This window comes from Cheilinus undulatus, linkage group 11 (genome assembly GCF_018320785.1).
Source record: "Cheilinus undulatus linkage group 11, ASM1832078v1, whole genome shotgun sequence".
In the NCBI taxonomy this organism is placed as follows: domain Eukaryota; kingdom Metazoa; phylum Chordata; class Actinopteri; order Labriformes; family Labridae; genus Cheilinus; species Cheilinus undulatus.
In genome coordinates, this window is record NC_054875.1 from 27531715 (window position 1) to 27546377 (window position 14663).

Here is a 14663-nt window from a genome sequence, read left to right on the forward strand (position 1 = left end):
CATGATTTATTTACTGCTCCAAATCACATCGTAGCTTCCCAAACCCTGAATCGTAAATATCAAACATGTTTGATATCAAACATGTTTGATATTTATGATTCTAGGTCGTAGTGCCGCTGATGGAGTACCTTCAACAACCAATGAGAGCGAGCACATCGGGGAGCATCGCCAGATGAATCATATGTACTTTCACCGCTCACAACCATAATCACAACTGTACCTTAATTCCAGCCAGGATTCCGTCCTGTCTTTCCCTTGTTTTATGATTGTTGCTGCACCTGTAGCGCATGCCAGGACACTCTGTAGTGGAGAGACAGCAGGACAGGACATGTGATCACACGAGGTCGTAGGCAGGTCGGCAGGTGTGTGGTCTTCAGTGATCTGACCATCTGGCTGAGTCATCTAGTGTGTGTGTTCAGAGGATTAAAGATGAAATATCTTTGGAAATTGTCCTAGAGTCTGTGGTCTCCTACCGTTTTAAAATCGTTTCAGATTAGAAAATCGTCTAGTTTGTGGCCGGCCTTACTATGAGTTTTCTAACCTTGCAAAGCAGATGGAATGCCCGTTTCCTTGTTTCTTACTAGCTAATCCATCTTGCAAAGCTCCCATCTGAACCGTTTGGGCCCGGTTAGAAAGTTACCGGACCAATCAGCGACAAGGGGCAGTACTCTCAGGCGCTGCAAAGTTGTGATGTAAGCAAACAGCAACAAGAGGCCAGTGCAATTATGGTGGAAGAGCTTAGCGTGGATGCTGCGAAAGCGCTCGGTCACATGTTTTGTTGCTCTGATTGGCCTATAAAGATGTGACAGACAGAACATTCAACCAATCACCCTCCGAGTTTTTTCCAAATCCTCTGCCCTTTCCCAAACACTTAGTACTGAAGGTTTTCCAGATGGATGTATGAAACAAATTCATCTGGTATGTCAGGTTAGGAGTTTTCACCATAGGGTGGGGCTATCACTGGAGCCCAAACTTGAACTACTTTTTTGTACATTCTTTGCAGTGAAAATACACCAATAATACCTTATAACGTTTAATGCCTCTATGTTAATCATCACCAAACTTCACAGGGATGATCACACATTGATCTTGCATACAGTCATACATCAATACTTATCAATAATTACTTTGTTACAGCACTTCCTTCTGGCACTCTAACATCTCCTCCTCTATTTTTATGAATTTTCCCTTTAAATATTCAGCCCCTGCACACTATTCAGCCTAGGCTTATGATAATGGTGTAAATTGGTGTAATTCACAAGTAAAGTTGCAACATTGTTGCATTTTTCACTTGGTTAGTTTGTTAGCTTTCACACTGCACTTTGTCAAGTGCAGCAAAGCAGGGAAAATGTGTAGCATAGCCACCCAACACTTTTTGAGACTGTAGCTCCAGTCAGCCACAGCTGCCATCCAGCTTATGTTGCACTATGACCTGCAAATAAATAACATTACTCTGAGGAATGGCCTCTAGTAATGCAGGTTTAATTGCTTGACCTGAGTAATGTGTAGCCATGTTTTGCTCAGGCATGTAGATGTTCACCTACAAGTAGGACCAAAGACTGCAAATGCTAGCAATGCTAACCTGAGCTATGCCCTGCAAACCAATTTGACCTCATTTATAAGTAGCAATCACATGATCCCTGCTGTCAGTTGGGGGTTAGGATGTGGGGAATAGCCATAATGAATGAATGAGAACTGAGAAAAGTTAGAACTTTAAAACTCTAAATGGACCTGTGTGCTTCAGTTATCATCAGGTTTACACTTTACAGAACTGTGATGTTTTTTCCACAGTTTAACTGACTTACCTGGTGTGGAGGAGATCAATATAACCATTTCCTCAGTCCTGCAGACTTCCTATAGTGGAAGAGTTCTTTGCTGCTGCTTGATGACAACTGCACAGAAACTCTAGATGGTATGATCCTGGCATCAGCTCAGTTTTTCTAAAATATCCAGCCAAATTTAACCCCATATGCGCTGCTTTTTGCTTCAGTTCCTCAGGACGGTCCTTGTTTGGTTTGGGTCACTTTTTCATCTAATGGTGCACTTGGTGTTGTTTTTATTACCTAAAAAGGTAAAGTTGTTTGACAGAAAAGAGTTTCAGTGATCCAAAAATAAAAACAACAAATGATAGCAATGTTAATTCACAGTTTAAGACACATCTAGACAAAAAACACATTAAGAATTGAAATTGTGAAGCAATCCTGGTTAAACAGAGTCATGATAGTGCTACAAAGATGCTCACCCTAATTAATAGATATTCCTACAAAGTGAAATAGCCATTTATTCTGCCAGTTTCAAAAGTGAACTGAGATCCCCATTTTCAGGTGAACCAGAGTTTAATTCTTTGGTCTGCACCTTCATCGGAGCATTGTCAACCTCCCTAACCAATCAAATCATCTGATAAAGTGTGCTAAAGTCACTTTCAAATGGATGTAATAGCTCAGTGTGAATGCATCCTAAAAATATACTGTAATATTGGCACCTTTTTGATGCTATGAGGAAAAAAAAATGCAAATCTTAGGCAGCCAATGTTGGAGAATGAAAACTGTGGCTTCATTTTGCTTGTTACACCATTTGTAGTGATGTCATAAAACTGCTAAGTTATTGTAAATTAAATACAACGAATATTGTAGCTATAAGCGAACAAACAGTGACAAAAAAGCCAATAAAAAGAAAACAACTGACACACTAATGGGCATATTTCAGCTCTGATTTTGCAGAATATACTGTATTATTGCCATCTGTTTATTCTTTGCATGTGTGCCGCTCTTTATGCATGATTTTGGCATGGAGAACAGAACAGTGAGAGAACCTATGAGGTTTGTTAAAGTGATAATTAGGTGCTTGTCTCTGGACACCATATTGCTCTTTGGAAGGAAGTAAAGGTGCAGCTGCCAGAGGAAGGGAGGTCACATTGGTGAGATATGTCAGGAAGTCTGTGCTTTGAGAAACTGTGCCAAAGATTCCCACTGCCTCAGGGTCAATATTCCTGCAGCATCACCTGCAGCGAATGTAAGTGAATCAGCACCTTTACCATACCAGTGTCCAGACTTTGGTCTTTATTGGGACTTGAATCAACAACCCTCCAGTTTCCAACACAAGTCCTTATGAAGCTTGTATGAAAGTAATATTAATAAAAAAAATAATAATAGAAATATTATTTTATTTTATTTTTCTTCTCAATTAATTTATTAAATTAATTGGAAGCAAAATGGTCATCTTACAATATATAGTCAACATAGGGCAATACAAGAGTGCCAGATATAGCAATTCACACCAATTGTCCATTAATCATTGGTTGTTTATCATCAGCTTCCTTCCATAAAGTTAAACCAGAATGTACTTTTTTAAAATATCATCTAAATCCTTAACATATTCCTGTCATTAAAATATATTATTTTGTGTTATTAAATACTAATTTATTCAACATTACTAAAATGTTACTCCTAATTGACATACTCTTTTGTCAGAAATAAAAGTTCATTACTCTTTTTTACCTTTATCAAATATATGTTTCTATATCAATTCAAGATTTTACACATTACCATACAGATTGAAGTGATACATGCAAATATAGATACTACTCTTCCACACTTTGAAAACCCCTGATCTCTGATCTACAGTAACCTAAAGGAATGTGTTTTCTACAAATTGTTCAAGATGAGCCCCAGCTATTTTATTTTTTACCATTAGATTTATTGTGGCGTTTCCAAATAATATTTTTTCAGGTTTAAAGATAATTTATCACTATTAGATCATATTCTCGGTGTCTGTGTGGTCTCCTAGAATTAGAGCTGTCAAGATTAATCGAGTTAATTGTGATTAATCAAGGTCCATAAATTAGTACACATTTTTTTATTGTGCTCAATTGCATGTTTAATTGTCCCTTTCAAAACACTTTGGTTAAGGCAACATAGCTTCTCCCTGCCACCACAGTGATGTAAACAATGTCCACCACTACTCCTTTATGTCTCATTTTACTTTAGGAGATTTACAGACAGCTTAGTGTAAGTCAAAATAGATCTGAAACTTTTTAGTGTTTTCTTAATTTGTTTTCAGTCCATGACAAGTTCCCTTTTCCACAGAAAGTTCATGGTAAAATGTTCTACCAATAAAGAAGGCCTGTGTCTAAACAGGAAGTGAATAACCTTTAGTTTAAAACAGCAGAAAAACACAAATCGGCACAAAAACAGTTTGAAATTCAAAGTAGTACAATTTTAAAATGCGATATAAAGTGTATGAACAGCTTCTCACCCATGTATATAATACTTTTCAAACACAGAAAACAAAATGCTTTACAATTAAAGATGCAACATGTAGAATATTTGGACTTAAATATCAATATTAATGTTTTTTTAAAATGACCATTCCTATGATTTATATTAATAAACTGATATTCTATAGTAACTCAAATATTTCCTAAAGTGTAAAGACAGATAAATTCTTAATTTTAATTTTAACAGGAGTTTGTCATTGGTTGTGATTTGGAATAACTGAAACTGACCCCAGAATCCCTCCACTCTTCATTTCCAGTAAGTAGCAATCACTACCACTCAGCGCCGCCCACCTCTACAGCCTTCTTCCCAATATTACATCTTGTTTTGAATTTATGACTCCTTTCAATGAAACTGCACCTCATATGGCATATTTACCAAGCATAAAATGTTTTGTGTACATTCATAAATTATTATAAGCAACGAGAGAGAAATGCACAGAAGCAGAGAGCATGCGCATCCTTGGAACTCAGAACGCATGCACATTCTGGGACCGCTTCCAGCGTGAACACGGAAGTACATTTTTAAGTGTATTACCCCCTTATTATCAGCAATTTATGAATAAAGATAAAAAGTCAAGTCCTCAGTTCAAAATAAGAATTAAACATCAGAGATGGGTGAATTTGGGTGGCGCTGGTTTTTACTTATCATAGTGTACTATTGTTTTGATTGCCTCCTGGTGGTGGAATTTTACACATTGGTAAGGTTAGGTTTAAGTGCTTGACTCTAAATTGCCCATTAGTGTAAATGTGTGTCTGTGTTTTTCTCTCTGTAAGTCAGCTTTGTGATTGACGGGTGACCTGTCCAAGGTGAACCCCACCTTTTGCTCAATGACAGCTTGGATAGGCTTCAGCCCCCACAACCTCAAATGGGATAAGCAGTGTAGATAATGGATAGATAAAAAAGTCAAGGGCCAAACAGCACATTAACAAAAAAAAAACAGCTAAAGAAATACACAACAAAGGCCAAAGTTCTGAGAATGGCAAATGATCAAAGTGAGTTATAAGAAGTGATTTTAATAAGACTTGATTTAAATGAGGAACTGAGATCTGTGGGGAAGAGAGTTGCAGAATTTGCAAAATCTTGCTAAAATTGTGGTTAACCTCAGGGTTGATTGAGCCTTTTTTCTCCATTCATTATTAGCAACTTCGTCTAGTCATGTACTGTGGCAGTGATGAATATCACTCCTTTAATGTGATTATAGAATATTTCCTCCATACAGCTGAAACAGCTACCTTATCCCTATCTGGCCTTTTATATTGTGTTGTCACCTTGTTACCCTTTCTCTTCTATGGTCTCTCATTTTGCTCTGCTGTTTTTTTTAAAGACTCTGTCCCATCCTGTTTTATCCACTGATATGGTCTTGTTCTCTCTAGTCGTTCTTCTCTCTTCTATCTGATGTCTTTACCTCTTTGATCACTGCATAACTTCCCCTCCTTATCTTCTATGCTTTAATTGAAGATCATCTGTGAAAATTGTATAACTTTTGTTTCACTCATTTCTTCCCTCTAACTTGTTTATTTCCTGTAAACCTGTGTTTTTGTTTGCCTCTACGCTGCCTACTTGGAAATTCCTGCTTAATTCTATTATGTGAAGCACTTTCACTTTGGTTTTACCTTTTAAATAAATCTTTACTTTGAGTGTTGCTCTTAGAGCTGACCTTACTGCATTAAAATAGATGTTTTGAATGTTTATTATTTTTCTCTCACCTCTTTTGTTGTTTGTCTATTTATCCTTCCAGCACAAGGTTGATATTTTTCCCAAAAAGCTTCAGAGTAAAACTGAAATAAAAAGTCATTGTCAAAGTCAACTCATTTGGATTCAGTTCACCCTAAAAAATAAGTACCATACTGCTCACAGAAAATGGCTGCTATCCCAAACACTGTAAAGGTCAATGTCCATCACATTTCCACAAATGGTGGGTCAAGACCCAAAAGTGAGTCACATACTAATGTCGAGTTCTGACACAGCTCCTGGCCTGATCATTTAAGTTTTTAAAGTGCTTTGTACTCAACCATTTATAAAACTATTGAGGAGTGTTCTTTTGAAACGTCTTTTGTTTTGTGTCAAGTGATGAAAGAGCCAGAAGAAGCAGAAAAGGGGAACCAAAGGCGTAAATATGCACAACAGTACCCCCTCACCTTGAAATGGCAGTGTTCTCCTTGATACATGCCTAATAGGCCTAATCAAGGCTGATTAATTACAGCGATAGGTGCTGCGTTTGCCAGCCTAATTGATGGCTTTATCAGTGTTTTGCACTGGGCTGAAGGGATGATGATGTTCCTCAGGAGGAGCTGCACAGATTTTGCCTACATGAAGGTGACTGGTGCTGGAATAGACAGTGAGACAAGCCTGAAATCTGAGGGCTGGAATTAGTTCTCTTGATGCATACATAAGGTTTGATGAATGCATTTTCTCTCTGCACAGATCAACCTTTTACCTGCTTCTGCAGTCTTGTTAGTCTCTTAAAAAAATAAATAAATAAAAGTAGACCAGACATCGTCCGTCTCCCTCTGAATGATAACACATGTACTGAGGCTTTCTATTGGACTCTTGAGAATGGCAATTCATTCTCCTCAGAGGGCCTTTTCAAATCCTATTCTCTTGGCCATTACAAGAGAAATCAATGTGGCCTTAAGCCATGTAATCACCAGCTCTCACCTGTGTTAGGATTGAACTGCTGCTAGTGCCGCTGCCTTTGTCAGTGACAGTATGAAAAGTGAAATATATTCTATTTAGGAAAGAAATAAAGGTTGTTTTTTGCAGGTAATTCTCAGCAGCAGTTGTAACGTGCATTATGTTGAAAATTAAAGTTAGGCCATTAAAATGAGAAGGAAAATAGTATTTTGAACATGCTAAAACAGTACACAGCAAAATCCAGAGAGTTTAAATCTCAGTGTTAAACACTTCAGTGTAGATTTTATCTCCCAAAGAGTAATTTTGTTGGTGTGGGGGGCTGATTAAAGGGAAGAATTAAAAAAGCAGAGGTGGAGATGTTAAATTTCCAGAAGGGTGCAATTGAAGAACTAAAGAACCACATGGGTCACTAGTCAGTACAGCAAAGACTGGGCACAGACGCATAAACTAGGCTTTACCATGCTGTGTCAGTTGTTGGGGGGTAGAGTGATAGTGGAATGGTATTCAGGGATCTGAATATATAAATACATCACCATGACAAAAGAACTACAAGATCATTGGAGATTCGAGCTGAGTTTGCTGTGGAAAAACAGGTGTTCAAGAAAGCCAAAAGGATTATGTGTCAGTCAAACCATATCCTTTGCCCAGAGATCTCCACCATCTTGACTTTTTTTTTTGTTTTGTTTTCTTGAGGTGGCTTGTGATTATGTGACTTCCTCCTCTCCATAAATTTGTAGTAACTGACAGGTCTGATGCTGCTGTTATCTGTGTTTGTCTGTTTTTGTCTGTATTGGGAGGCTGTAAACTGAATTCCCCTTCAGGAGTGAAGGAAATTGTTTGAATCTTGAATCTTAAGCTATAAAGAAGAATAAACTATTTGCATCTGCTCTTCTGCAATGATACACTGTAACCACAACAACATCTTGTCTAATCAAAACTTGTAGAAGATGAAAACAATGAAATATGCAGTCTCAAAGCATGAATTTACATAATTTGATTGCATGTTGTATTGCCTATGTCCAGTTTTCTAAATCAACATGTAAACTTAATAAAAAAGTATAAATGTACCTTAAAATGTCAAATTTTCTTTTCACAAGCTTATGTGTTTTAGCTCTTTAGCCATATGTACCATAGCCTTTGCAAGGTCTGCTGCCCCTCTGTGGTCCTTGAATCTACAGAGCCTTTGTGTTGCAGTGAGCCATGTGCTCTATATTTATCTAGCTCTATGATTTATTAATAGTCCCCCCAGTATGCGCAGTACTAAAAATACAGTGGCGGCAGAGCACCACATGCAGCATTGAGCTAGGCAGTGAGCATTGGTGCTGAGGGAGGGATTTGTCAACTCAGCAGCTTCCCACTGTAACAACATGCACGACTGAGATGATCCAGGGATTCAGGTTACCTCAGAACGCCAACTCGACTCTGACTCAGCATTTTAGTGACCCAGCATTTCTATTCAGTGATAATTCAGGGAGTCAAATCCACAGAAAACAACATTCACAAGTCTGAGTGAAACAATATGTGTTTAATTGTAAGTGAAATCTCATCACTGCCTCTTTTTCTCTTCGTCTCTGTGTTTTTTTTTAATCTCCAGTATGAATACTTCAATGCAGTGCTGATCAACGAGGTGGATGAGGAGGGGAACAGCGTGGAGCTGGGAGGAGAATTCCTCTTGCAACCAAACGATCACTTTAACAACCTGTCAGTCAACCTCAGCCTAAGCGTGGTGCAGGTGCCGACCAACATGTACAACAAAGGTGTGTTTTCTCATCATTTTTTAGTCCAAAAAACTTTAAGTGGATGTTAAATTTAAAACTTGAGCTTTTTTTGTTGAGATCACAAAAAAAGGAAAAAACAAATTAGACAGTAAGTCTATGAATGGTACACCAGAATATACAATGGGATGTACAATGTTATTGGCATGATATCAGTATTGGCAGATGTTATCTGAAATGTTAATTCTTGATATTTAGCCTATGTTTTTCATATCTATCAAGACTAATGTTAGTCTTGATAGATATGAAAATCTCGGACAATATTTCCATGTAATTTTTTCTGCCATCATTACCGTCTTACACAAGCTGTAAATGTCATCCACAGCTATGATTATGTTTCTGAAGAATTAAGAAGCAACAGACCCATGTCACTTGAAGTATTTTCCTTTTAAATCTTCATTCCTTACATTTTTAAGTTTGTTTTAAAGTCTTATTTCCAAACTACAGTTGTACAATGATATCCGTATCAGCTTAAATTAATTTGTAAAAATCCAATGTCATATTGTGCATCCTTAAAAGATCTAGCAAAAAATAAAGTAACCTGACACGGCAGACAGACTTTTCCATATATCTACTGTATGGATATATTTCACAGTCACCTGGGAGGCTCCCATAGAAAACATCTTGGAAGGGCAAGACTTTTCAAAAACAGTCTTGAAAGGTGATTGGAGGAACGTTCCACCTGTCACATTCATGACGAGCCAATCAGAGCAACAAGACAAAATAATGTTCCACACATGTGCTACTCCTGAGCAGACAGGCTACATCTGCTGTAGTTGTGAATGGTGGAGCTCTTCGGTGAATAAATTGATTCCAAGGCTGGTCAGGAGACATGCAAAAACATCTTATCTGTCAAGACAAGCTTTCGGTGTGACTCTTAGTTCTTGTTTCAAAAGAAAATGTGGTCCAGTTCTGATTAAACTGCTGCTTTCCTACAGCTACATCTGAGCTAATAGCTATGTAGCAGCAGCCATTGGATACACCAGCAGACTCTTCCTGTAACAGAACAGGCCGGGAGAAGTGAGGAAACATCTTTTCCATAATGAAAAGCTTTCAGTGCATCTCTTTTCTCTTATTCTGATAAAGAAATGTCCAGTTCTGACAAAACCTTTGCTGTGGCTAAGTTGAGCTCATCACTCCACTGGCAACCATTATATACAACCACTCACACTACAACTAGCCATCTCCCTGTAACGATCACAAACTGATGCCGAAGCAGGTTGACAGAAGAGCGAAAACATCTTTTCAATCATGAAAAGCTTTTAGTGTTGTTTTACTCTTTATTTCATACAGAAATGTGGTCCAGCTTGATAAAACTGCCACTATGTTCTAGCTACAACTGAGCAAATCACAGCACTGGAGGCAGCCATTGCAAACGGCTAGCACAGCTGAACCTCGCCCATAGCTACCGCCTCGTTCTCCTCAAATGACGCTGATTGGGAGCTTTTCAAAATGGATTTGCCTGATGCAAGTTTAATCAATTCATGCCCAGTTAGGCATGGGCACCATTTAATAAGGATCAAGTTAGCAAGTTAGAGAAAAAAAACAAATGATACCGAACACTAATAAATACTGCCTTGTGTATTTACTCATATTTCCCCATTCAGCTGTATTTGTTAACTATGGTCACATTTTTTAATGTCAAAAATGATTAAAAAAAGTCAGACACCATGTTTGAAATAAAGTTATTTGTGGTGTATTTGTTTTTGATTGTTGGCTCTGCTCCCACCTGTGCTTATGACCTATACTGCAGCCATTCAGCATGAGGAACTCCACATGTAGCTTTACCTTACGAGTCTTTATAAGTTGTCCATCAATCCACACAGTCCCAATGTGTGTGATCAGGAAAAAAAGCTCATAGTCTCAAATATTCAAAAATATAATGCAAAACATAATCAGAGATAACTCTTAAACAAAATTAATTTATTTTACACCATTAAGTACGACTAAATAAAGTGATTACCATCAATAAGCATTAAAATTATCGTGTCCATCTCTCAATTATTTTGTTAATTAGATTGTGACATAAAGATGAACATGAAGGGCATGTGTGCACATGGATGTATGCCTGTGCTCGCACAAGGAATTGACTTCATTAGCTGTAACTTTATGGATCATCCCTACTGCACACTGACTTAATTAGCAGTTAAATAATGAGACATTCTGCTAATTTCCCATCCACTCGAGTCCATCCCAGAGATGGCATGGCCATGCACAAAGCTCAGTGGACACAGGGAGTGTCATGTCGGCTTAGCCCAGCTACCAGAGGCAAAGAAATCGTATGGATAGAGAGGAGAGAAAGGAGGGAGTAAATGAGAAAGAAAGTAGGTTAAGTCAGACTGATGGAAGGTCTGAGCAACAGATTAATTACAGCTAGGTGGAAAAAGGAGAAGAAGAGAGTGAGAGTGACAGGAGGAGAGAGATTGAAATGAGAAGAAATTGAATGCAGGAGCCAGAGGAGGGAGGCTGGAAGACCGACGGGCCGATACACAGAGAGGAAGAGTAATTTTGATTTGATTCACAGGCAAATGAGTCGAATTACACACACACACACACACACACATAGAAAGAGAGCGAGGAGTGAGGGAAGAGAGAGCGCTGTAAGGGTTTTAGATCTGCAGGCTTTGTTCGCTGGTACTGATAACGTTGATGTGTCGGCTGGGACTGCAGGCAGCTCGTTGGTGGGCAAAGAATCTCAGTTCAGCAAAAGGAGAGAGAGAGAGGCTTGGCTTTGGGGAAGGAAACAGTTTGTGAATGGTCCTTTTTCAGAAACATTTTAAAACTGTTCTCTTAGTAATGAATTTGCATGGCGTTCATATGCCTTTTAATCCTGAATAATCAGCAAAAAGGTTTGCAGGTGTTCTGAAACCGAAAAGCTTTCTGGAAATAAAAGACAAAATGTTGCTGCAGTGTTTGTGTGTGCTGCTACAGGTGCAGGTGATGAAATGAAAGCAGCAATTTAGTGCTCAAACGAGTCGAGTTTGCCTTACTTTGTCTCACTTTTGCACCTGCACGACTCGGTGGCAAAGTTAGCTATAGTACAATGAAATTATACCCAAGGATGAACCACACTTGTGAAGGTCCACATTTCTCTTCATGATATCTTGGTTGATTTCTATGCTTTTTTCCCCATGATATGCCTCTAATTAACTCAAATGTTTTCAATTAACCTATCAGAAGCTTCCAAAGCATCATCATCTGGGCTTTCTCAAATTGTTTAAAGGCATATTAAGATCTGCCTTTATTCTTTGTGGCATACTTTCAACAAGGTGTTGGAAACATTCTCCTAAGATTTTGGTCCATGTTGTCATAATAGCATCAAACAGTTACTGCAGATATATCGGCTGTACATCCATGATGCAAATCTCTCATTCCACCACATCCCAAAGGTGCTCTACTGGATTGAGATCTGGTTACTGTGGAGGCCGCTGGAGTACAGTGAACTCATTGTCATGTTCAAGAAACCAATTTGAGATGATTTGAGCTTTGTGCATTATCCTGCAGGAAGTACCCATCAGAAGATGGGTACACCTTGGTCATAATAGATGGACAAGGTCAGCAGCAATACTCAGGTAGGCTGTGGCGTTTAAATGATGCTCAGTTGGTACTAAGGGGCCAAAAGTGTGCCAAAAAAAATATCCCCCACACAATTTCACCACCACCAGCCTAAACTGTTGATAAAAGGCTTGATAGATCCATACTTTAATGTTGTTTACATCGAATTCTGACCCTACCATCTGAATGTCAAAGCTGAAATCGAGACCCATCAGACCAGACAACGTTTTTTCCAATCTTCTTTTGTTCAATTTTTTTTAGCCAGTGTGAATTGGAGTGAGTAATGGTGACCCAAATTTGTGATATTTTTATTTTCAGTCAGATCTACTTAGTCCTGCATGCACTGTTGAGGGTAGAGAATATCACCACTGACGAAAATACCCCTAAGTAATGGGAAAAGTTTAATAGAAGGTTCCCAAAAGTCTCTTTAACACATTCTAGATAAAATCCCAACAAGTTTCTAGGAATGTTACTCAAATTCCCTAATTTTTAATGCTTTTTTCCCCCTGAACTATTTCTGGAAACCTACTGGAAAAAAACTGCTGAAATGTTCTGTGAAACGTGTTGATTACTTTTGAAAATTCCCAAAAGTTCCTGGTTTCTAGTAACCTGGCGCTCCAGATGGGTTTGTTTTACACATCTATCTGGAAAACCTCTCATACACAGTGTTTGGGAAAGGGCACTTGACAGCTATTTGACCTGTGCTGCCACCAGACAGTCAGTAGCACATCGTGAATGACCTTGAAATTTGCAGTTACCCTGAAATTTAAATTTAATGATGTGCTATCAATCTGGTTGGAGACTCAAATTCTATGGCTGTTTTGAAAGATATTTGTTTTGAAAGATAATATTTCACATTTTAACCCAAAAATCAAAAGTAATTACGTATTACTCCTTTAAATACACCATAAATGAATTACTTTTTAAGTTTACTGGAGTAGATTCACTGACAAGTTATTTTACCTCTACTTGAGTAAATGGGATTCAAAGACACTTTACCTCAGTATATTCTTTCATTCTTTTCTCCCCTTAAACCAGAAATTTAAACAGCAAAGTGAGCACAGTTTGAACAAAGATATTTGTCAACTGTCCCTTCATAGACTAAGAAAAAATTATAATTCATTTTTAAAATTTCAGTTGTAGAGATCTGTCTCTATCCTTTGAATATCTTAAACTTTTACATTATTATGGAAAATACAGAGAAATATCTACTAACATTTTTAACCTGAGCGAGAATTATGAGGTTATATATGACCATTTGATCCATCAAAAAATCAGCTTGGCTGAACTTGTATCGTACCAGTGTTTTTTTCTTCATATGGGGACCCTCATGCCTGAACCCACACCCCACTGCTGCGTTACTTCTCCTCTCAACCAAGAGGAGCCCACAGGATGACAGACGGAAAAACTTCATGATTTTATGAAGTTTGTTAATATTTATGATGTCCCATGAATGGAACTCCCATCAAAATAGGCTTACTCAGCCTCTGATTGGCTCTGTGTTTTAGCTGACCAATCCAACCGACGAATGCAACAAGTATTATCCAAATCAGTGGCAGAGTAGGATGTGAGGGACGAAGATACGGAACAAATAGTGGCCCGTATTGACTCAAAATGGGACGCTGCATTTAACTGTCAAATATGGGATGATTCACTATTTTAAGGGACAGGTGGCAACCCTGCCTGCTCTAAGGGGGACTATAGAGGGCTCTGATAGTTCCCCATTGCAAAAGATAGAGGTGGCAGAAAATTTTTAATGCACACTTGAAGCCAGGTTCTCTACTACTGCACACAAATAATGCCCTTAAAAATGTATTTGCTTCAGTAATGTCTTTGAACGACTCTGCTTTGAAAAACAACAGTTGTTGGACACCTATTTTCCTTTGCCAGGTTCTGGTGACGGGCACCTCTGGGTGACCACATCTAATATTCATCAGCGAGTTTGATGTGTCTACCTAAGTCAAAGTAGCTTCACGCAGTTGTGTTCACATCTTCTGTGTTTGTGATTTAGTAGCAGTTGGAAACTGTTAAGAGAATTATCACCACCTGGTTTGGAACGTGGTTTACTCCATGTCTGTCTGCTCTTTTTTTCTCCACTCTCCACAGATATATTCATCATACAACCATGATGTTTCAGGACAAATATTTTTGCAGGCCTGGCCACATAGCACTGTCCTGAGTTAATTTTTTTTTAACCAAGCTTCCACTGCTAGCCAGCTGTTATCCTCTGAACGAGTTTGCCATGCTGCTGAAGGTCTGGCTGCTTCTCTTCATAAATGGTTTTGATGGCAGCATTGATGAATTGGAGGTGAAGTCCATGATAGCAGAGAGCTGCATGCCTGTGGAGATTAATCACAGGAAGAGTGCACAAGGCCTAACATCCATCTTCCAAACTCACAACACAAGCCACGCCATCATACCT

General features: G+C 38.4%; 1 protein-coding gene across 4 annotated transcripts in view; it reads left to right on the forward strand.

Annotated features, from left to right (window-relative positions):
- cacna2d3a (calcium channel, voltage-dependent, alpha 2/delta subunit 3a) overlaps positions 1-14663 on the forward strand; it is a 213339-nt gene that overhangs the window by 76442 nt on the left and 122234 nt on the right. For all 4 annotated transcript variants that reach the window (XR_005992575.1, XM_041799783.1, XM_041799785.1 and 1 more), the window contains exon 5: positions 8506-8668. Coding sequence is in view for 3 of the 4 variants with exons in the window: in XM_041799783.1 (XP_041655717.1) it covers positions 8506-8668 (163 nt within the window). In the remaining variant the exon portion in view is untranslated. The remainder of the gene's footprint in view (positions 1-8505; positions 8669-14663) is intronic.